The sequence below is a fragment of the Eriocheir sinensis genome, chromosome 44 (assembly GCF_024679095.1).
Source record: "Eriocheir sinensis breed Jianghai 21 chromosome 44, ASM2467909v1, whole genome shotgun sequence".
Taxonomy (NCBI): Eukaryota; Metazoa; Arthropoda; class Malacostraca; order Decapoda; family Varunidae; genus Eriocheir; species Eriocheir sinensis.
The window spans coordinates 9637460-9662784 of NC_066552.1; the positions used below are offsets into that span (position 1 = coordinate 9637460).

At 42.2% G+C, this 25325-nt stretch overlaps 1 protein-coding gene and 1 long non-coding RNA gene across 4 annotated transcripts; one reads left to right on the plus strand and one right to left on the minus strand.

The window, feature by feature from the left end:
• Nucleotides 1-6355: 6355 nt before the first annotated feature.
• Nucleotides 6356-16045, minus strand: LOC126980428 (uncharacterized). Of its 3 annotated transcripts, none has more exons than XR_007733253.1 (4): nt 15780-16045; nt 14642-14797; nt 14220-14269; nt 6356-8037 (listed from the first exon to the last, which is right to left on the minus strand). It is a non-coding gene; the product is annotated as an uncharacterized LOC126980428 (long non-coding RNA). The 3 variants fall into 3 exon arrangements; XR_007733252.1 differs by having other exon boundaries at nt 15754-16045; XR_007733251.1 differs by having other exon boundaries at nt 15775-16043.
• Nucleotides 16046-19935: 3890 nt separating this feature from the next.
• LOC126980429 (baculoviral IAP repeat-containing protein 7-like) lies at nt 19936-22945 on the plus strand. Its single transcript, XM_050830341.1, has 5 exons — nt 19936-20408; nt 20808-20981; nt 21135-21280; nt 21639-22464; nt 22658-22945. The coding sequence occupies exons 1-5, from the start codon at nt 19988-19990 to the stop codon at nt 22849-22851; spliced, it is 1761 nt and encodes a 586-aa protein (XP_050686298.1). The 5' UTR covers nt 19936-19987; the 3' UTR covers nt 22852-22945.
• Nucleotides 22946-25325: the final 2380 nt, after the last annotated feature.

Sequence of the window (25325 nt, forward strand, 5' to 3'; positions counted from 1 at the left end):
AAGAGTAACTTCCCTGTTCTGGCACTCCCTCTCCATACATCAATCCCTTGCCTGCCAACTCTTACAGGTACTCATCCACTCTGTTCATCCATTTCACTGGTGGTCTATTCTTCTACCACCAGGGAGGTGGTGACCAAGTGGTCAGTGTGCAGGCGTGGTGAGGCTAGGGACCTAGGTTCCAGTCCCACACGCTGGTTTTTCAACCATCGTCATGTAGCAGAAGATTACCCGTATGCTGCCCAGATCTTTAGTCAACCCTCTTGCTCCCATACACTCAACAAACACATCCTCTTTCCTTTCTTATCACATGTCCAAAGCATCTTATGGGCTTCACCCATTCGCCTACCCCTCAGTCCACTCCCCCTTGTTGTCACACCCATACCAAAAGTCACACACATCATTCCTTTTACATTCCTAAAACCACCTTGAAATACTATGCTTCACCATTATATAGTTTATAATTTTATCCCTTATATTACAGAAGAGACCAAGAGCTAAGCTGGAAGGAAGGCTGCACAAGATAGAATGCAACTGTATGTTGACTGGACGGCAGGCAGACGAAGATATGTGTGGATCGCTTTTGTATCCCTATTGGTATGTGGGGTAGTCGACAGCAGTGCTCTTCAACCAATTTTCCCATCATCCACCTCTATCTCCACCTCACCTTTAGCTCACAAAAGGTACCTGAGCTTTCAAACTCCTGCTAATCAGTAACAGCCTTGTGGTAAAATTAATATTGAAATGAATAATATGACAATTAGTCTGACTCAGCTATGAAGTCCAGTTGGGCAGGGCCTGTTGGCTACAGCACAGCCAAATCTAGTCTTTAGAGTAAGGACAGCCGTCGAAGTAGCTGTCATCGCGTATGAAGGTGAGGGAGGAAGTGACATGGTGTCCTTGATCACTGACAAAAAAATCATTAATATCACGTGCTATGGAATTTATACAATTCATTGCTATTATCCTAAAAAGTGACACATTCAATATATAGAAAATATTCAATACATAATTTCATATGGTAAATTGCTGAGAGAGAAGTGATGTATTGGGGGTGATGCGGCAGCACTGTAGAGAGGCTTGGGCCTTCCCAAATAGACTTCATATTTGTGTTTGACTATGGTAGATTTGCAGAATTGCAGATGGGTTAATTACTATTATAGCAATTAGTCGACCGAAAAAAATCTCGTAGAATGCGGCTATTGACTCTATTGGATTTATGAGTAATATCAAAGGGACAGGTGTAATAGAAAGACCCCCAGTGAGTTGGGAGAATAAAGTTGAGGAATACATATAAGAGAGGGGTGAAAGAGGGACACGAGGATTTAGATGTGTGAGAAATGTATGTTTGGAGAGGGAAAAGTGGAGACTCTTCCGTCATGGCCATCCCCTTGGAGGGAGTCCCCGGCGGAGCGGAGAGCTATTGATTGATTGTGTTAAGGCATTTTTTTGTTTTTGTTTTTGTTTTTGTTTGTTTGGCTTCGATTTAATTATTATGTTATTTGTGTTATTAAGCAAGTAAATTTTGTGTTTTGGTAATTTTTTCCTTGTCCACATGAAGGGGGAAATTCAGATAGTTGAACTGGTTGAAGGGGGAAACAAGAGATAAAGGGTTGGGAAGCACTGCTCTAGAGACTAATTGGAAGCATCTGTTGTTAAAACAAACAAGATAAAATATTCCCACCAGTTTATTTAACAACCTTCCAAACCCTTGAACAGAATAGATTACAGAAATACTCGACAACACTCAGTTTACTAGATATTTTTAGTTTCTGTATATTGAGAACAGATGTATTGTTGTGGAAGTTTAAATGTCTTCAGTGTGGTGTCAAACTTCTGCTGTTTTCAGATATGGTGCACTGCAGTCCATGCCTGATGCCGCAACCCACAAACAAGCTTTGGTCCCAGTCCAGGTGCTTGTCTGAATGGAGAAATTCCTTGCTCACAGTGGTAGAACAACCCAGCAGCCAGTCAAACTTCAGGAGCTATCAGTCAGGAAGAAGACAGGAACTCTGTAAAGAACATTAAAAGATTAAATGCCTTTACATTGTCTTTTCCACTCTTTAGACTCTAAAGAGTGGAAAAGACAATGTAAAGGCATTTAATATTTTAATGTTCTTTACAGAGTTCCTTTCTTCTTGACCCCTGACTAGTTAACCTCCAGTCTCTAAAGTTTAGAGACTGGAGGTTAACTAGTTAACTGATTAATAACTTTGACATAATTCCCTAGATGTGGAACACTGACTTGAATTTTGACAAGAGCTACTTGCAGCCTATGTTAATTTCAAGAAGGCATTTGACTTAGTGCATTATAAAGTACTCTGAAACATTCTGTGGATCCATGGAATTCTTGAAAGGATTACTGACCTGATGACTTGCCTTTACTCTGGGACTGAGTCCTGTGCAGTGTGAGGGAAGCAGTTCCAGCTTCTTCCCTCTTAATTTAGGAGTGAGGCAGGGGTGCATCCTTGCTCCATTACAACACTTGCATGGACTGAGTATTAGACAAAGTTGTAGATCAGTCATTGCATAGCATGTTGGCAAAAAGGTCACTGACCTTGCTTTTAGTGATGATACTGTACTTTTCATGGAATCGTTAGAAGTTCTGGTGGTGGCTCTCAAAGTGCAGCATGAGGAGGTAAAACCTCTGGGAGTGAAGGTCTTCCGGGCCAAAACCAAGGTCCAGTCATATGGAGGTTTAATGAATAACACAGTTCAGTCTTCGTGCATGTGGGGAGAACATAAAGTCACCAAAAGTTTCACTTACCTTGGTAGCGTAGTGCACAACAATGATGGGTCTTCCCAAGAAGTCACTCAATGAATTAGCCTGGCCCATGGTGTTAAGGGCTCGCTCAACGTGAGTATATGGCGTCATCGATATCTATGCAGGCAGACAAAAATTCTTAACTTCAAGTCACATGCTGTATGGCTGTGAGACATGGTGACTGGGGCAAGTTGATTGATCCTGCCAAGAGTGGCTTAGAGTGGAAAGGGTAACTGCAAGGGGGCTCACTCAGAGGGACCATCGGGGGTGGAGGCAGCGGGCGAGTGAAGCAACATGCCCCCACTGGTTCATTAGTTAATATTTATTCATGATTGAGTCTGCCCCAACATTAAATTAATATCATTATATTAACTAACTAACGGGGAGCATACACCAGGGGGTGCACTGCTTCACTCACCTGCTGCCTTCACCCCCGGGGGTCCATCTGAGCAAGTCCCCACCCAGTTACCCTTCCCATTCTGAGCCACTCTTGGCAGAATTGATCAACTTGCCCCAGCCATGAGTTGGGGATGTCTTGCGCAGAAATTGACATCCAGGAAGTGTGCCACGTGCCCTTTTAGCCAAAGTTGGTGTTCATGAACTCATCTGGTAACAGACCGCAATTAAGTTACATGAAATAATTGCTGATTCAGCATGGTCAGCCCAACAATACCCCATGATCCTGTGAAGGCACTTGGTACCTAAAGCATCAACACACCTCTCCAATTCATTGTTCAGTGTCCATGTCTCACACCCTTACAGTAAGACAGGGGGACACAGGTGGGGACATGGAGCACAAGCCTGCACATATATTGACAACTTCATATACTCATGTTGAGCAAGTGCATAACACTGTGGGCCTGGCCAATCTGTCAAATGACCTCCTGGCAAGACCTGCCACTGTTAAGCACTACACTACCAAGGTATGTGAAACATTTGGTGACCTCAATATCCTCTAGGTCACATGCATGAACAAAATGAACTGTCATCCAGAAAGCCTCCAAATGACTGGACCCTGGTTTTAGCCCAGGAGACCTTCAGTCCCAGTGTCTTCATCTTCTCAGGCACCACTTCAAGAGCCATCACCATAACCTCTAGCAATTTTATTAAGTACAGCATCAACAGCAAAAACAAGTCAGTGATCTTGATGTCACCATCAGATGCTCTGTAATGACTTGAATCAACAACTTTGCATATTGCCTAGTCCATGCAAGCGTTGAAAAGTGATGGACCAAGGACGCACCCCTGCCTCACTCCTGAATTAACAGGGTTGATTGATTGGGCCAAAATCATGGCGCTGCAACTGCATTAGTCATATGGCGCCGAATGAAATGACTAAAAAATTAGAAATTATAAAAGTTAAAATAATGAAAAATTTAGGTGCATAATAGAAATTCTAAAAACAATTTAAAAGCAACTGCCCTTGGCTGTAAAGCTACAGCAAATGGAGACTACCTTCCTCCTGGGGGTAGTCTATAACCTTGTGTCCTGGGGAGAGTGCCTTCTCCCCAGCACCAGAGAGAAACTCCCATCTCCACCCCGACACCGGGAGAGGCGCTGCTCTTGCATGTCCCCCAGACTGGAGCACTCAACCACTGAATTGACAGGAAGAAATTAAAACCCCTTACCCCACACTTCCTAGCACTCTGTGAAATGCCAAGATTTTTCCTTTTTCTACTACTCCCATTCCCACACGTCCTCTGTGTGTATCAAAACACACGAGAAATTAATCAAGACAACTAGAGAGCTTTTTCCGGCTGCCCAGGATTGAACCCACGACCAGCGTGACGGGAGAGCCACTACCTTACCAGTCGGCCAAAGAGGTACCCCCCTCGCTGAGTGGGTTATGGGAGGCTCACCCATCAGGCCTAGTCGCTGCACTACATCTGTCCCAAAGTAAAGGCCAGTTATCAGGTCAATAATCCTTCCAGAATGTTCCAGAGAGCCTCATGATGCACCAAGTCTAATTCCTTCTTCAGATAGACATAGGCTGCGAGTAGCCCCTGTTGAAACGCAAGTATGCGTTCTCATGGATGCTAAGTACTAGTATCTGGTCAGCTGTTGACTCACCAGGCATGAAACCCAAATTGCTCAAGTCTCTGAAACTTAAGCAGATGAGATCAAATTTGCATTACCAGCAAATGAGCCACAATTGTGGCATTGGTATTAACATTATGGGGGTGCAATGGCTCAGTTGGTAAAGTGATTATGATGCTGGGAACCCTGGTTCAATCTTACCCTTGGCAGGGGATTCTTCAAAAATAGGATACCAGGTACCCTTTAAGACTGGGTGAGCCTAGGGGTTGGCCTGCTGGCTCACCCAGCCTTAAAGGGTACCTGGTTAACCATACTGGAGTGGTTAAAGGCAGAAAGGAAAGCCCACCTTTTTCCATATGCTGTTAACCCTGTATATCTGTGATGCTAATCTCCTGTCCCTATTTTAGTAAAGGAATTTGGGGACCGTTTCAAATAACATGGCAAACTTTTCACAGAATTCAGTAAACTGTAAATTGTCAATACCATGTCAGTACATTTTATTTTGAATAAATATAAAGGACGCTCAACTTTTGTTTCTTTTCACACCCGATGCTTACAATGTTTCTCCAGAGGCTCTTTTGGGTATTATTAACCTGTAAAGCGTCAGACGTAAGAGATACGTCAGTTGCTCTCAAGACATTAGAGCATCAGAATGTCGCCCTCCTCCCATTCTTTTTCTGATAAATTACATCTTTAAAATGTCTCCATATACTGCTCTCATATGTTACACACACCGTATATGCCGCCTCCTTGACTCTGCTAACATGAATATTGTCTTTTTTTTTATTAGTTTTCAATTTTGTAGCAGTTCCTGCTCCATTAATTTTGTGATAGCAGTCTTATGGCTCTTCGACCCTGCTAATATGAACACATTCTAATTTCCATTACTTACTCTCCCCATTTCTAGCGTTTTTTGGTGGGTGTTGTGTTGTGGTTATGAAACCTTGTACAATATGCATATGATATGTCTTTCGTTTTGTCATATGGAAAACAAATACATATTTGAAAAATATTTGCACTCTGAAAGGCAACACTCACATGGAGTGTCTCTCTCTCTCTCTCTCTCTCTCTCTCTCTCTCTCTCTCTCTCTCCCGATCAAAAAACGACCCTCAGCCACGTCCCTCCACCCCGCCCATGTAAATAGACGCCATTCATCGCAGCAAACTCGTAACCTTGAACCCGCCAGTGCCTCCACCTCTATTACCAAACTTCAAGATAACCTAAGAGTCCTTAGTTTCAATGCGCGTAGCCTAAGAAACAAGTTTGATGAACTGAGATGTCTTGCTCTGTCAGAAAATTTTGACGTAATTGCTATAACCGAAACATTTATCGACACCACAAATATTGATTTAAGTACAGAATATAACATAGATGGCTACAGACTCTTCAACAAAGATCGTGTAAACCGTAGAGGCGGTGGTGTCGCCCTTTTTGTCAAAAGCTATTTGCAACCCACTGACAGAACACCAGGAGACAGTAACATTGAACATTTGTGCGTGCGAGTAAACATTGCAAAGGTTAATTGAAATATATCTGTCACCTACAGGCCTCCAGGGCAATCACTCAATGGCGACCTTGAAATGTACAGCATTTTAAGACAGTCACTTAATAACAGCGACTCACTGATATTAGAAGACTTTAACCTCCCCCATATCGACTGGGCGACATTGTCAGGTACAGAAGGCGAGTCACATAGAATGATCGAATTTTTAGAAAAAAATTATCTAAGCCAAATGGTCTCTGAAACAACTCGACAACTCGACAGCGGTCCAATAGTAGGACGCTGAACCTTCTTGCTACGAAGATAGGAGTGAAAACATTTAACATCAGGATTTCCGGGAGAAACTAAAGATCTTTCATATTTAATTACAGATTGATGGACAGCATCTTTATATTGAAGAGATATTGTCTTAAAAGAATGCCACAACCTCAAGGCTATTGGGGAAGATCTGCCAAACTTTGTCCGAGCATCCTTATACTCCAACCATACTTGTCGTTTATGCCGTTTTAGAGAAGGAGGTATAGATTTTGCCCAAGGAGGTTTCCTGACTCCTGTTGTCTTCTTAACTGGAATAAATAGCTGAATGGCATTAAGCATTAAACTTTTAAATCTTAAATATGATTGTTCAATATCTAAGCCAAGGAATTCATTATCCCAATCAAAATTCAAAATGTGATGGTTTAACAAGGTGTAGTTGCCATTATAAAAGTCAAAGTTGTTATGTACATTATTAATGTTTGGATTAGAACTAAATAAATACTCAAACAAAACTGGAAAATGGTCACAACCTGGAAAGGGGTCTATTATATCAACATGGGAAATTCTATCATCTTCAGATGTAAAGACCAAATCAAGTATATTATTAGACCGGACATAGGTACTTTGCGTAACCCACTGCATGAGACCCAAAGATGAAAACAAATCTAGAAATCTAATATCAATAGAGGAAGTGCAATAAGGAACCTCAGTGGACCAGACAACAGTAGGGAGATTAAAGTCACCAACCTGTATTAATTCTTTACCAACACAGAAAGATTCCAGGTATGAAACAGGAGCAATATTATCTTTCAAAGAATTACTTGGGGGCCTGTAAACTGCTAATATAGTAACGCCAAAATCAGGCAAAAATACCCCAACAGTATTCGGATGATCTGAATAAGTTTTCCCCACTTTAATATCATCACGAATGTAAATCCCAACACCGTGAATTCTTAGATTTAAGGGAGAGTCATTTCGGAAAAATTTATAACCCAATATACTGATAACTGGATCAGAAACATTGCAAGTTAACCAAGTTTCACAAACACAACATACCCCAATACTGTGACTAGAAACGAACTCTGCCAAAAAGTTAACTTTATTGATTAAACAGTTGAGATTCAAAAGAACAAAAGTAATGAAGAGGTTATTTACAGAAGAATTACTCAGATTTTGCGGAGAAGGAAGTTCTATGTGAGTTTTTTTTTAGGGTTCCCATCTTTTGAACATACTTCAAGGTTAGAGGCAGAGGAAGCAACTAAGTGAGACGTGGGAGGAGTATGAGGGGACTCATGACTGGGCAAAACAACAGAGGCTAAGCTTTTGTTAGAGATGTGTTGGCCGTCCTGTCACCAGGGTGGGAGTTAGATCCTGTCGAGTTGCCCCGACTTCTGCAGGAAGGTTTGCGTGCACTTGAGGGCGTGGAAGGCAGTGTTGAGGCTGAGGGCGTCGCTGCCCAGCAGGTCCTCTAGGGTTGGCCTGTGAATACGGAGACTGGTTAAGGATGCTGTGAGGGTGGTGCGGAGGGAGTGGAATCTTGGGCAGTGGAGTAAATGTGTGTGGGAGGTACCGGAGAGAAAGGACGGAGATGATGAGGGGGCACTGAGTGAGATGGGCTGGGATGTGAATGGGAGGATTGCTAGGACAGAAAGGGAATGGATGGCGGATGCTGCTGCTGCTGGGACTGAGTGATGAAGCAAATGATAAAATTATAGAAGCCATGAAGAGTTTTCTGGAAAAGATGTGGTGTGCAAGAAATAGGGAATTGGAAGATTTGTAATGGATACTGCTTGTGTTGTTTTATTTTACAGGGTGTGCCGATACGAAGAGACAGCAAGGGCAAGAGCACACCGTGGTGCCGTTGAAGATGCAGACGAAACAAAAATATGTGCACATATTCCTTACAATGAAGATACTATCGCTGTATTTCAACTAAATATCATTTTTTTATATTTATAATTCCATAATTATACATAAGAAGTGTAATTTAGGTTAACTGAAGACATATTACACGTAAAAGCGACGCTGAAGATTGGCAACGCTTGGGACTCGGGAGTCGGGAGACCGTGCACGGCCTCCCAAGGCGGCGAGCGAGATAGGCGGAGTTCCAAGGTTTCTCGCACGCCTGGGACTCCTTGAGCACACTTCCAAGGACTTGGGAACTTTGATGTACAGAAGAAGGGTCAAGCTGTCATACAGGGTCATTATATTACTCCTGAAAATACCCACAGCTACGAAAATAGTGTCAAATATGTATGCTCGGGCGGCGAATTGTTAAGTGGATCTTGGCAACCGTTGCACTTCCACGAACGTCCATGCACCCAGACTCAATTTTGTCGATGACAGGGGCCTATATTTTTCCTTCCCCTGTCATTATTAATGAATCTCAGGTGTCGTAACTTGGTGTGAACATGCCCTAAGTATTCACCTGTGGAAATATATTGATGTATATGTGATTGGTATCCTATTTTCTGAGAAAAATGAATGTGCGATCATGGGTGTTGGAGTGCTGCTCTGGAGGATGGCTTGGCGACGAGAAAAAGCTGCCGAACTTTATGTACTTTCTTATTTAATGAGGCAAATTTTGACATAGTCTTTGTCATCATAATAAAGAATGATGATCATGCTAGTTCTAGACGCCATATCAGTCGAAAAGAACCCCACATACACGAGCTTGAGCTAAGATAACAGAGGCATGTGGATGTCCGGGCATAATTTTGCCCGTGACACCGCCCCCATCCGTGGAGGGACCATGGACCTTTGTCGGGTGGCAGCTATCCCATGAGTTGGGCTGCAGATATGGCAAGACAGTTGTACAGAATTTTAAGTGTGTGCTTGTTTGCACATGTGAAGAGGTTACATATTAATCTGTTGTTTGATCTGTGTTATGATGCCTGGTGTTCAAGTTCATTGTTTATAATGAACCGAGCCACCTTGGTGTTGATTAGTGCTTACTTATAAATGTGTGTGTGTGTGTGTGTGTGTGTGTGTGTGTGTGTGTAAGGATCCCACACCGTGGAACAGCATGCTAGTGTTGGTCTCACAAGTGTGTTGTTCATCAGCGCTTATTTGTCTCTGGCCCTTAAGCCTGCGTCAAGTGAGAACCTATTACCCTGGGACACAGGCAAGTATCTAATGTCTAAGTTAAAAGAGTTTGCTTTCCCAGAAAACCTATTTATCCATCAGCCTGATAGGGTATCAGGACACCTCTCCTCCCGAAATTGATCTTTCTTTCGGCCACCTCTTTTAATTATTTTTTTGGGAGCAGGGAGTAGTGGGCTTTTTTTTATTGTTTTCTTTTTTTTGTGCCCTTGAGCTGCCTTCTTTGTTGTAAAAAAGGGAAGATGAACAGGTGGTGTGCCATCTGCCTAGGCTGGGCCTATGAATTTTAGAGTAAAAGAGTCGACATTAAGATGGTACAGCAAGACACAGAAGCTAGAGGGAGTAGACTGGCATGTAGGAGACTGGGGGAGCAGGTTGATGTTTAAAGCAAGAACGAGAACCCCGCAGCTAAATGGCAGGAATAGGGAAGGGGGAAACCAACTGTAGCTGTAGGACAGGGGAGAAAGAATCAGTGGAACATCCAATAGCAGAATGCAGCAACCATGAGAGGCAGAGAGGGGAGTTATTAGTAGCACCAGGGAGGAGTGGGCTAAGAGGCTAGAGGAGGACAACGGGGCCATCGCACGGTACGTGTTGGATGGAGATGCAGTGCTGGAAAAAAGGGCACAAATGCTTGAATAAGTGCACGGATAAGCAATGTCAGTAAGTTATTCCAGCAACAAACTGAAAAGTAAAGTGTGATAGTATATTGCAGTGAAGAAAAATTAAGCTACACAGCACAATTGAAAGGAAAAGGGTGTGAATAAACAGGAGAGACGCCCGAGAGGAGGAGGACAGGTCAAAAGAAGAAGAGGAAGAATGTTTGTTTACATATCCGCCTAAAAATGCGTTCCATTTCCGGACCTGGGGGCGGATTCTGAGACACTAAGGCGCCGTTGGCTACGGCCAGGGGCGGACTGGGACTAAAAATCGGCCCTGGACTTTTGTCTTTGAAGCAGCCCACTTGGTGAGCTAAGTGAGCATATTCAGCCCTTGTGCAAGTATGGACCTTAACTCGTGGAGTCGTGGGACACCCTGGGCCTGTGTATATAATTATTAATTAAACACACTGCCATCTAACACCTACGAGTCACGACGAGTCAACAACAACTGTACTAGCTTCCCAAGTTTCCTTCACCGGCAGTGTTACCAGATCACATGTGCTGAAATATGCTAGACTCGGTGTAAAATTATGCTAGATTAGGTAAAATTGTGCTAAAGGAGAGAAAAAATTATGGGACCCAATGAATCAGTCTCAGACAATGGACATTGCATTGGCGGGGTGGTAGATGTCGATACGTATGTACGAACACACACTTGAGGCTCCTGAGGGGAGTCAGTAGCAGGGTTCCTACACATGTGACCTAAAAAACGGACACACTCTTCCTGAAAAAAGCACATCAAATCATTTCCTATTGCTTATTGTTTACTTTGAGATTATTTCTCATATTTGTGTTGGACTTTTACTCAATTTTCAGTTAATTTTCACCTCTTTAGTCAATTGTGCTACAATTATGCCAAACGCCTCAGAATTGTGCTAGAATTATGCTAAATTGAGGGGTATGCTAGAAATTTTGCTAGACATTCAAAATTTGCTCAGATTATGCTGAAAGCAGAATGTTATGCTAGATCTGGTAACACTGTTCACCGGCCCTACAGGCTGGCCACTGGCCCACTGCCGTACAAGAACTGAACGTGTCTACGGTCGGTCTCTCTCTCTCTCTCTCTCTCTCTCTCTCTCTCTCTCTCTCTCTCTCTCTCTCTCTCTCTCATTTTATTTTCAATTAGAGACAGTACTTCGTCTTTTAAGGAATAAGGACTATTATATATTACAATCTAGTATTGTTTTACTTAATTGATATATATATATATATATATATATATATATATATATATATATATATATAAATATATATATATATATATATATATCTCCCTTCTTTATTCCAGTATTTAATTATTACAACTTTTTTCTGTTCATATGTTAACTCTCAGTAATTTTTCCCTATGAAGACCAGCCCACAGACTGGGCAGCCCATCTGGAAAAGTCCAGAGTCTCCAGGGGTGGGTTTCATCATAGTGCTCTCCCAAGCGTGGTGACGTCACGCACAGTTGGGAGAATTTCTTGGGCGTGTTTCATCACCGCGCCACAAGCACTTCCAAGTAGGATTGGGGGCGGTCTTGGGAGTAACCAGCGTTGCCAATCTTCCGCGTCGCTTTGACGTCTAATATGTCTTCAATTAACCTAAATTACACTTCTTATATATAATTATGGAATTATAAATATAAACAATTGATATTTAGTTGAAATACAGCGATAGTATCTTCATTGTAAGGAATATGTGCACGTATTTTTTTTCCGTCTGCATCTTCAACGGCACCACGGTGTAAACAAACATTTAGTGAGTCGTGAGTAGACCCTGGCCACCTCGCCACCATGGCCCGCAGCTTGTACTGTGCATCAAATAACACTTGCACATTGATGCTGTGGTAGTTCTTGCGGTTGACGTACACTTCTTCGTGCTCATGTGGGGCCACTATTCTTACGTGGGTGCCATCAACAGCACCCACCACACCGGGAAAACCAGCAATTTCGGCAAACTCCGCCTTCATTCTCTGCTGCTCCCCCCGGTTCAAAAGGAACCCCATGAACCGCCTCATATTCTCTTGTGTCACGAGAGCATCCACGGTCTGGGTGATGATTCTGCTGACTGTGGCCCGGGAAACTCCAAAGTCATCTGCGCTGCACTGCTGCATTTTCTCGGTGGCGAAGTATCGCAGAGTCAACGCCACTTTCAGCTCCGCTGTGACCGCACGGCTCCTCTCAGTCCTGTTGCCAATCACGTGTCGCACCAAGTCAGTGACGAACAACAGGCCAGCACGATCCACCCTGTACCTCTTCTTGAACTCGGTGTCATTGTACTCGTTAATCCTCTCGCGCACGATGACGCGTTTCGCGTCATCAAAGTAAAAGGTCCTGGCGCACGATGACGCGAAACGAGTCATAAAAGTAAAAAAAATGATTAAAAATTAAATTTTCGGTGAAAGTGCGTAAAATTTGGAGTGTCATTTGTTGGAATAAGTTTCTTAGAGGTAACATATGGCAACCTTTCTAAGGAACGTAAATGAGGAACGTGGAGCGATTTTTAGTTGTTAGCCTACTCTGACGGGAGAGGAAAAAATACAGTTTTCTTGGTGTAACTCAGGAACTAATAGGCGTACGAATATTTTGAGGATACCATAAGAATCCTCACTAAATTCCGCTTCGAAACATATATTCGGCTAAAAAAGTTGGCCCACAAAATTTCGAGATAGCAAGTGGGGAAGAGTTGGTACTTAGGATTTATTGTCTACAATACTCTATACGGAGACTTGAAACGAGTGTCTATTGTTTATATATATTTTTCCTCTATTTTTATTTGCGCATGTTCTAGTATCTTACTGTGCGCGAGAGGGTTAAAGATGTCCCTTCTCGGGCGAAAATTCCTTGGTCGGTGCTGGCGGGGTTGTTCACGGGCTGCCATGTTTACAGCCTGACGCTTGGAACCTTCCTTGGGAGCGCTTGGGAGACCCCGCACGGCCTCCCAAGGCGGCGAGCGAGATAGGCAGAGTTCCAAGGCTTGGGAGCTTTCGTGAAACATGCCCAAGGTTTCTCGCACGCTTGGGACTCCTTGAGCACACTTCCAAGGACTTGGGAACTTTGATGAAACCCACCCCAGATGGCCAGTCCGCCCCTGGCTACGGCCGCGCTACGGCGCCGTATCTCGGCATTCCTTTCACATACTCAAAACTTTTTAAGGCCGCCGTAAGGCGACCTTAGGGCGCGCGCTGCTGCAAGGCGGCCGCGTCTCGGTGGCCAATCAGGGGCAAGTTCTAGTCGGCAAATAGGAAGCGTCGACCAATCGCGGGATGTAAACACAAATTAGCTGTTGTGCGAACGTTCCCGCGGTGCCCACCCTCTCACGACAATGGAGCTTCTCTCCTCACCCCCTACCTTGCCCCCTACGAAGAAAAGGAGGCCGAACTTTTCGGAAGAGGAACTAGTGCTAATAGCACTGACACAAACCTAACCTACCTTTGTTCATAACCTCAGACATTCAGACTATGCTGTATTCTACATGCAAGCTAACACTATTTTTGTGAAAAGTTACCTTTAACATTTATCAGCACTATAGTATATATACAACACTTGCAACACAGTGTTGCGAAGGATGGGGGGTGCATCCCAAAGTCTGTAGGATTAAGGAAGGCAAATATGAGGAAAATGGTGTCGTGCGCGTATACTGCATGCATATATATTTACCCCGTCTTCAATTGTGATGCTGTCCATAGAGTATGAGTGCATAGGAACATGGCAACATACCTATCTACTTACTAGTTCTTTGCAACTCCACATAATAAAAATGTATCATTGCAAGAGGCAGCGGGAAGCCCTCTCACAAGTTTTCACCAAACTTCCTAGTTACTGTATTACTAAACATCTTACTGGTAGTTCATTCACTTCTTACAGTTGTATAAGTAGTAGAACTACGTAAACATCGTTTATATGCACTTCATACCTGCATGAAGGCTGTATGTTCCACTTGTAGCAGCGAAGGCGTGTCAATACCTGAATATACAGGAAACAGGAAATACCTTCATCAGCTTTTGTTACATTTTGCCTATTAAATCCATCAATAATTTATAAATACACAACTGACGAATGATTCTGAATACTCATTTTGTAAATTTCATTATGAAATTATGATGAAAATAACAATTTATTAACTCATCCTGCATAAAATCAGTAATATGACTAGCCCGGGCAGGACTCAAGAATGTGGCCTTGGCACAGCTCATTATGGCTCACCTGCGGGCGTGAGACACCTTTGATGCACCTGACAGTACCGCTGCATTCATCAAAACATTCAAACAAAGCCGCAGGCTTGCATAAAATGGAAATTAACCTAATTATGTGAACGAAAATACAGAGTGCACTTACCGGAGGAGGCAGGCGTCTTGAATGAAACATTTTTGTTAACCTGCATGAAGGTATCCTTTAGGTAACGTTATCAACGTGCCTTTCTGTCAGTTTTTAGCCATGACTTTGTCCTCCAAGTTGTCCATGATCAGTCTCATTACCCTGTTTTGACCTCCTCTGTAGGTAAAAGTGTAATATACTTGCATGCACCAAGTTATCTCACCATGGAGAGGGGAAGGGATATGGGTGCACACACACTTCAGTACGTGGTGTCATTTCAGTATTTTCATAGAGATGAGGCCATTTACTGAGCTGCAGAGCTTAGCAAACATATCAGTCATTAAGATTTGCCACCAGGGCACTGCCCAGCAATGTGACTAGGATTAGGAGTGGAGCTCAGACATTGTCAGCTGCTCAGATATTGGGAAGTAGATAAAACGGCATACTTTCCAAAGAGCAGCTCGCTGTATTATGGCTTAAAACACTGTCGCACTACTATAAATGCAATAACAATAAGTAAAAAGCTCTTTCAAAGTGCTTGAGATAAACTAACTTCCTATTAAAACATAGATACTTTAAATTCTTATAATAGTGAATTTAAAGTATCTATGTTTTAATAGAAGTTAGTTATCTCAACACTATGAAACTTTTACTTTATTATGCATTTATAATCGAGTCAGTGCGACTGCTCTTTGGAAAATATTCTTGTTTTCTTCTTCATTTCCACAGATTAAGTTTATTAACTATGTAAACTTTCTACTTCATTGCTTCTTAACCTTTAACTACTAGCCAGTCACTTTAACCTCTCTCTCTCTCTCACCAAATCAACTCTAGTACTTTCATAATTGCTTCCTGGTGATAACTAACTCCACAAAAAAAGACATGATAATTTACCCAGTAATGAATAGTTTGTCTCTAAAATAGGTCGCTAAAATCTGCTAAACAATGGCAAAGGGACACCCAGAAATATGTTCAGGGAGATTGGAGGGCAGAGAAAAAGACAAGACAAGAGAAACTTTGGGGGTGCAGGACCTGAAACCTCATCAACGGTAAACGGGTGGGGCCCGGCCCATTCTTGGTTGTGCTAGTGGTCTAAGGTATTACAAACTACAAATTAAGACTAAATTATTCACCGAGCATGTATGAGTACCCACATTACCCCCTGGTGGATCTCCTGCGAGCATTTCAAGCCCTCCATATATATTGTCACGAGTGTTTACGGCAGGATATTTGATTCAGTAGTGTAGGAGTTCACAGTCACTACTAATTCAATGAATGGTATTATATACGGTTGACACGTCCTTATAAAGCAATGTTTTGATAGCACTGTGACGTTTTGTTCTTAAGATGTAGATGTGGAGCTATTGCCTTTGCAACGGCAGTTGCAGTTGGCAGCGGGTCTTCCTCTTCTTCTTCATTCCTCCTTGTGTTGTGGAGAAAATCTGCCCTACGTACGGGTCACGATATCTTACGCCATGAATATCGCGATATGAATGAAACGTCTGCCGTAAAGTTACGGTGCCGGAAGAGTGTCGTGAATAGCCCAAAGCAGCCGAAAGTTGCCGTAAGATATTTTTTGTGACTTACGAACGTCGTCGTTAGTGAATCGGTGTTAGTTTGACCCTTCTTCTGTACCATGAACCTAAGGAAACACTCATTAGAACTCAACTGGCCCACTCTTTAACCTTTAGAAATTATTAATGTGAGAAGCGAACCAACCATAGTTAGTGTCTTCTGGCATCTCTGGCAACCCTACCGGCTACCACCGAACGTTCGCTTGGCAGGAAGGAGCACGTACGATTGCGTCACGTCACATGACCCAGTCAGCATTCCTGGAATCCTTGTATTTCCCTGCTGCGGGATCAGTCTTCGAGTAGCTGTGATATAGTTAAGGGACGTTCGACGCGTCCTCGTTCTGTTTTATACTGGTAATTATAATTCTTTTTTCCTCCGACTGCTTTACCATGGACGACAGCTAGGGAGCTATATATAATTAACAAGAGTTAAATAGATAAACGATCATTTATACTATGTTCTCTTAATTCTGACGGTACGTTTTATCATGGATATCAGGGACTTCAAGTAAGTGAAATGATATTAAATGAAGATTAAATAAATGTCAAATGATTATACAGATATATGAATGAAATAAAAATTAAGATAAAACAGACGAATTAAGCTTTCCATGGCTAAAACGTTCTCCAAGGGATCCTCATAAACAGTATAGCGAGTGTAATAATGCTCAAATAACACCAATTAAAGACCTAGTAAAATAAGTGGAATTCTAGAAAAGAGGAAGGAGAATATGCGTAGTAGAGTAGTCACATCAGGCAACTCCTCTTCCTCGTTGCCATCCTGAAGTGAGTCATCATCGACCAGCAAACCAACTTAAGGGAAGGTCAATCAGGACATCAGGAGACCTATTTCCTTCCTCTTCTTCCTCTACACGTGTTCAGGGAGCCAGGAGTGAACAGGATTTAAGAGGAGTGGGTAAATGAAGGTTGAATCAGGTGAGGAGTGTATTATTAGCTCTGCATCTGGTGGCGTAGCGGTTCAGCCTTTCCTTCTGTGGTCTGTATTTTGTGTGTGTTGTGCTGGGAGGGTTAAGAGTTGTCTTTATTAACTTATAGGAAGAAGTGAGTGCTCAAACAAGCTTGTATTATGTGAATCGATATAAATAACTACGTGGCGCCTGTGTGTGTGTGTGTGTGTGTGTGTGTGTGTGTGCATCTTTTTCCTAATACGTACACCCAAATTTTCCCTCACGGTAAGCCCACCATTGTCCATTCGGGACGATTTACTCTCCTGGTTTACTCGCCTGGCTCTGTTATTCGTATATTATCTACAACATATCAACCTTGTAGTCATGGGCTTGGTTGGGAGTACATTTCATTGTTCTTCCTTCTGTTATGGTGGGCTAATATGGAAGTAAAGCTAGCCATCACACATGAGGTTAATATAGTTATAGTTTATTTTTCTGAAAACAGTGCAGTAACGAACAGCCACTCCAGCCCCCTCATGCCCCCCGGAACAAGCCTGGGGACCTGTGGTGAATCAAGTTTTTTGGGGGAAGGCTAATTAGCTGAAATATGTGCCTCCAAAATTTCCCTAAAATATGTAAAATTCCCTAGTTCCAAAACTTTAAGGAAAGTACACTAAAACTATTGTCGGTTAATCTTTGGGAGCACCACTTCATAGTAATATAGCACGTAGTGATTCTCAATAATTATCTATAGGTAATTATTGAGAATCACTACGCGCCTCCAAAATACGATATTACGCCTCCATATTATACTTAAGGGATGAAATACATGTCCCTTAACCATAATATGAAGGCAGAAAAACTTAAAAGAAAAGAAAAAGTGGTAAAGGTAGTGAAAAGGCATATTATACATACACGCGACGCTTTGTTTTGATGGTGGCCATAAGGAAGTGAGCAGCGTTGCCAACGATCTGGTTAGTGATGATGCAGCTAGGTTAGCGAAGATGCTTAGTTAGCTATTAGCCTATGCATGTGAGACTAGGTCCGCCACGCGTGGTTATTTTATTTTATTTATTATTATTATTTTTTAGAACACGCACCTTTACCTAATACTATACCCGGCCCAAACCTTCACAAAACCCTTTAGGTAAAGGTGCGTGTTCTAAAAAAAAAAAATAATAACCACGCGTGTGGACCTGGTCTCACATGCGTGGGCTAATGGCTAACTAAACGTACCATCGCTAACTGGATCGTTGACAACACTGCTCACCTCCCCGCCGCCGCTGACACCAACATAGCGCGTGTATGTATAATATGCCTTTTCACTACCTTTACCACTTTTCTTTACTTTTAAGTTTTTCCATCTTCATATTATAGTAAAGGGACATGTATTTCATCCCTTAAGTATAATATGGAGGCGTAATATCGTATTTTGGAGGCGCGTAGTGATTCTCAATAATTACCTATTATTATTATAATGTATTTTTGTATGCGTTTTACCTTGGGGAGGGGCCAGGGGGCAAGCCTCATTAATTATAAAGTTGGGTGGCTTCGATTGTTAAGTACACTGTCGTTGTTTCACAAAGGCCTCAATAGATAGACTGAGCCTGAGCACTACACCACAAACTAGTTTCTAAGTCAGTAATATCCAGAACGTGCATGGATCATTACGATTTCTGGAATAAAACAGTCTTTACGAGTTCTACGTTATTTTCTTCTATATATTAAAGCAAATAATGGCGCAAGTATATTGTGAAGGGGATGGAGTGGTAATTCTTAACCTGGTAACAGCAGGGATCATGTTTCTTAATGGTCCCTCTAAGCGAGAAAAATGAGAAAAAATCATCGCTCACACAAACCATATCATAATATATATCAAAGCATTTGTGATCAGATTATGTATCATCTATTTTTGAGGGGGTTATTTCATGGCACAAATTTGGCCCGTCGCTGCTACATGGTAAAGCCACAAATGTGGCCCGTCGCTGCTACACGGTAAAGCCACAAATGTGGCCCGTCGCTGCTACTGGATTAAGATTTACTCTATTGTCTTGTAATCTATTCTAACATAACCTAGATGCTGCTGCAGCTGATCTTTCGACAAGTGTTGGGCATGTCATTGTTTTTTATATATATATATATATATATATATATATATATATATATATATATATATATATATATATATATATATATATATAGTTGGGGGGATGTTCCTTAACTGATAGAAAGGCAGAAATGGTAATCTAATTTGGTAGCCAAAGTGTATATTTACCAAGGAATACAACCACTTATTGGGGAAGCTATCCTAGTTCTATATGGCCCTGTTACCTGGCCTATGCATTATCGATGTTTATTGATTCATTCATTCCTGTCCCCCTGCCCTCTACTCTTTGGTAATTTTCAAAGGTTCAGTATTCATATGTTTACTTCATGTGCATTATTAGGGTCATTGTACACACGATTCTAATTTTTTTTTTCTCCCACAGGTAAAATGAGTGTTCAATGCATTATGGCGAGTATGTGAGGCAAAGTCTAGAAGCAACATCATATTCGAATGAAGGTCATGGACAGTTGACCTTAAGTTATACACATTCATATAAAAGTCTTCTATTGGAAGGACACTTTCATGGATCTAATTTATAATTTTATAAACACGTATAATTGATCATTTATACATGTTTATAAAAAAATCACTTATATAGTGTTACCATTGTGAAGATTGAAGAAACTGACCAAAAGAAAGATCCTTAAATAACCTGGAGGGAGTGTCACACAGTCCTAGTATAAGTGCCCCAGGTGTGGTGATGGATGACGCAGGCCCCAACACTCCTAAGCCTCAGGGTTAGTTGTATCAAGTAAGCTGCTTCAGGGAGAATAACAGTATGACAGGCGAGGCTGACCTGGGAAAGGTCCGCCGCACCAAGAAGTTCACTTCCTACGATAGTCTGAGATTTGAGAAAGAGAGGCTGGAGACATTTATTGATTGGCCCGTGAAGTGGTTAAAACCAGATGACCTGGCTTGTGATGGATTTTATTACCTGCGGACGGCAGATCACTGCGCCTGTGTGTTTTGCCGGGGCATCGTGGGGGGGTGGGAGTATGGAGATATCCCTCGGGAGGAGCACAGGCGTCACTTCCCACATTGTCCGTTCATCAATGGCGAGCCAGTGGGCAACATTCCCACTGCCCAGAGCATGCTCATGTCACAAATCACTCCAAGCCCTGAGACTGCCCCTCTGCCTCCTCTCAGTATGGGCGTGTGTGACATAGGAAGGCCCATGCCAGGATCTTACCCTGAAATCAGTGAGTATATTGTTTGTAAAAGTACACAATAATTTGTTAATAGCATGTTCATTTTCTTTCCTTTTGAAATTGGATAATTGTAATGCATCTGTTTTCTGTTTTCAGTACCATTTTTTTTAACATTCAATCTGTCCTCTGAAGAGCACATTCTCTTTGGGTTCTTAGCTTCTTTCCATGAGCTAAGCTCAGTTTGCAGCAAATGCTAATGTGTAATATCCTACAGTTATCTGGATTGTGTGGTAGCACATTTGGAGTAAACTAATATTTTTCCATTGTTCATGGTAGTGTAAAGGAAACTGCTGAGGAAATTCATCTGGCTGGTGTCACTTAATCCACCTCACCTAAATTAGGAAACATGATTAGTTATGATATAATGATTGATATTGTTTCTCTCCACAGAACCCCCAAAAAAGGCAGATCTTGACTTTCGGAACATAGATCTTCCGCAACACACAAGCCCCAAGAGAAAAGAATTTCGTTCCCAGGAGAGTCGTGATAAGAGTTTCATAGGGTGGCCAGACCGGGTGAAGCAGGTCCCGAAGGAGTTAGCTGAGGCTGGTTTCTTTTATTGTGGTAAGTATTGGTTATTGCAGTAAGGATTGGAGATGTTACTACTTGATCAATATTTCTATAGTGGATTGGTTATGATGAAAGTTGATACTTATCACCAGTACTCTTCATCAATGACGATTTAAATTCACGTTACGCTGCCATTTTCTTTCACAGGGCTGAGTGACCATGTTAGGTGCTATCACTGTGGTAATGGATTACGAAACTGGGAGAAAGAGGCTGATCCATGGGAGGAGCATGCACGGTGGTACCCAGAGTGTGTCTATGTGCATGTCAAGAAGGGTCAGGAATTTATTGATAAGGTGTGTTACTGTCCTTTGCTAATTATTTTACCTATCAGTATGCCTGTTGCTTGTTGAGCTATTAGTTGGTCAAAACTTTTTCAATCTCACATGCTAGTCTGGTACAGTTTCCATTGAAACAGCTCTATTTTTTGTTCAATGTATTCGCATTAAAATAAGTTTTTTTTGGGGGGGGCGGGGGGGAACTTTGCTAATTTTCAGAGGAAATCTTTTTGTTATTTGGATGGAGAGATGAAATTAGAGCATTTGCTAGAAAAAGAATATGATGAAATACACTAATATCAGACAAAGAGGTGTACTACTAATAGCTGAAGATGATTATGATGATCATATAAATAGTTAGATTCTAAAATTCCAGGTGAGGCGAGAGAAGCCACCATACCTGCGATCCCAAACTGCCCCCAAGACCAGTTCATCATCCTTAGCCCGGCCAAGGATCACAGAGAGTGAGATTGACCCCCTCATGGAGCTAGATATCATAAAGGCCACACTGGAGATGGGCTTTCCAGCAGACAAAGTTCGGCCAGCTCTACGGAGGAAGCTAGAGCAGACAGGGCTGCCCTTCTTCAACCTGGAAGCTTGCATTGAGGCCGTCCTGCAGTACATGGAAGAGGAGACTCGCCTGACCCTCCGGGAGTCATCGGCCAGGAGTTTAGAGTTAGAAGCAGCATCTCAGCAAGGGGCCAAGATGCAAACCCTGCAGGCAGCAAGTGAAAGGCAGGCTTCAGCATCTTCCTCAAGCTCCATTCCTACCACCACCACCACTGCCACTGCCACTGTTGGTGCAGTGTCTTCCTCTTCATCTACCTCCTCATCCTCCTCAGCCAGCTCCTCCTCCCAGCATGACCCAGCAGCATCCAACACAGAGGAGCCCATGGAGACTGAGTCCTCCCCCATTACCCCTACACATGATGTCCTCAGTCAAGCAGACTACATCATGGGAGTGGCAGATCAGGCCCTTAATGCTGACCCCACTTCTTCCTCCTCCCCTACTCCTAACCCTTCAGCTGAACCCTCTCTAGTCACCTCTGCAACCTCCACTCCCACCAATCCAGTTGCTGCTGTTGGCCTTGCTTCACCTCAAGCCACCCCTGCTGCCTTACCCACATTCAATAACTCCCCTGATGCTGTGATGGAGAAGGTGGCCAAGAAGACAGTCCCCTCTACTGAGCCTTCAATCGCTGGTAAGCCACAGCCGTATAAGTCTTAAGTTGAAAATATTAGCTCCTACAAAGTGTTTCCTTTTTATAAATTATAATATTAATGCATTGTAACAAAAGCTTGTGCATTATTTGTACATATATATATATATATATAATACATGGATCATACAAGGTTATAAAGTCTAAAAGCAAGTCTTCTTCCCCCACCAAACAGCCCAAGACCCTGCTGTAGAATTAGAGAAGATCAAAGACTCCCACATGTGCAAGGTGTGCATGGATGCTGAGATAGACATGGTGTTTCTGCCTTGCACCCACATGGTAACCTGCTCATCTTGTGCCCTTGCCCTTGCCCAGTGTCCCATCTGTCGCACGGATATCAAATATGCCATCAAACCTATCCTTTCCTGAGTGCCCTCTAAGATCTTCTTGCTTTCTTATTTATCTTCAGCTTTTCCTCCCATTTATGATGTATATGTTAAAACAATAAATTACATCAATCTTTTTTCAGTTTTCTGTTAGGAAGGCCATAGAGGACTGTTTGCCATTATGTATCATCTTCTGAGTGCCTTTTAGTTTTCTTGTTTGTCATTATATATATATATATATATATATATATATATATATATATATATATATATATATATATATATATATATATATATATATATATATATATATATATTTTTTTTTTTCGTCGTTGCCGATTGCGCGGTGACATCTTCCTGAGTGGGGCCTGATGGTCGCCCAAGGCTTCTTCAGGTGGGGCCTGATGGTCGGCCCAGCCGTTCTGGCATGGCGAGTGTTTATAGTGGCGCCATCTTGCATTGGCTCATACTGCCCCAGAACTCGTACTTGATTAGCAGGCGGCTTCCTCTAGAGTCCGGGTTGATGGGTGGTCTTCAGGACAGCATGTGGGTAGTTTTAAGCCACTTGGCGGTGACCGAAAAATCCGAGTGGTAGCGTGAGGATTCGTTTTGTTTGGTCTAACATACTTTTTTATTTCACCTTTTTCTTGGGTGTCGTCTATATCACCTGGCCTGGTATCAGGCATAGTCGCCACACTACAGATGCCCCTAGCTTGTTAGCAGCACAGGCAAACTTCAAGTGGCTGTCGTGACATACATGTTTGGCTTATGTGGCTCCTTCCTCTGTATCATGACATTGAAAGGCAACTTGTGTGCCTGACAGGAAAGTTTTTTTGAAGTGTGTTATGAATAACCCAAAGGATTGGTAGCTGAGTGGTCAGTACAGTATGCAGGTATGGTTAAGAAAGTCTACAGGTGCTATAGGCAGCACATATATAAAAAAACTAGTTGCTTTGACAAGGTGAATTTGTACTCAGTGTCTAGATTGCTACTTGCTTTGTCAAATCTATGAGCCTCATGCATTATAACCCAAAGAAAGCGATGTGCATGCTGACTTTAAATGCTACTTGGTGTGTGAAGTATCTGAAAGCATTCTGTCTTAAGCTCTTGTTGGATTGAAATATTTTTAGAGTTACTCAAGTTGTGAGAATATCCTTTACTGAATACTATGTAGGGAATGGAATAATCTATTCATGTATGTTGACTGCCAACTAGCGTTTGTATGTGTTTACAAATACAGTCATACCTCTGTTTATGAGCTTAATGCATTACGAATTTTGCTCACGCGTAAAAACTTTACCAAAATGAATTTCCCCATTTAAATCTGGGATTAATGCGTCCCATATCCAAAAAATATTAACAAAAAACTCTTTAAATGTTATTTATACAGAATAAAGCAATTTTACTAGCAAATAGCAATGATAGGTAATGTAGTATAATGATAAAAATATAAATCATTAAAAAAAATATAGTATAATACATGCTGTATTTCCCTTCATATAAGATTCACTTTTTTTTTTTTTTTCCAAAAAAAAAGGAGACTAAAAATAACTGCGTCTTAATCCCCGATGGTTAGGGTAGGCCGAGGGGTTATTGTTACTGGTACAAGACTTCGGAATCTCACGATACAATTATTGCAATAGCTACATCCTACTTTTTTTAGTAGTGTGTGTGTGTGTGTGTGTGTGTGTGTCAACACAAAAGAGCTGCACGGCGAGTATGGAATCGGTGCCCCTTCCCACGACCCCATCATTACTTTGCACTAATTTTCTCTCCATCAGCTAAAGTTTACTGCAAGCAGGTAACAGAAGAGAAGCAAAGTGTCTTGATATTGATGGAGCTTGGGTAATGTGTTAGCCTTGTAGCCTGTGACAAGTATACCAAATTGAACATGCAGTTTACAACATTCAGTAGGCAGTGTCCCTCCTGCAGGCAAGGTTCATGCGAGGAAGTGGTAAGTAAGACGTAAGTAAGAGAAAGACTTCCCCTACTGCTGCTGACAATGGGAAGAGAAGGTTAAGAAATATGCTCCCCACCGAAAAAAAAAAAAAAAGATTTTCCGGTGCATCATACATGTGGGGGGGGGGTGAGTCCAGCCCCCCTTTGGTTAGCAGGGGGGCTGTTAGGTTATAAAGTTGGGACTTTTCACACTTTCGAGACTCGGGAATTTTCCTTCATTTAGGGATTTTTCTAGGGAAATTTTGGAAGTCCATTTTTCAGTGATTTTTGCTTCCCCCCCCCCCCCAAACCCCAGTTCCCCAGGCTTGTCTTGGGGGGTAGGGGGGGCTGGAGTGGCGAAGGGGCAGGCGGACTTCTTATAAAGTATTACCATATATATATATATATATATATATATATATATATATATATATATATATATATATATATATATATATATATCCTTGACCGGGCACGGGATGAACTATCTGGTTGTGTTGCGTCGCCACGCCGCGTACAGTATGAGAGTAAAATGAAACAATCCTGGGAACTCCATCGATCATCACCTCCGTCAGACTC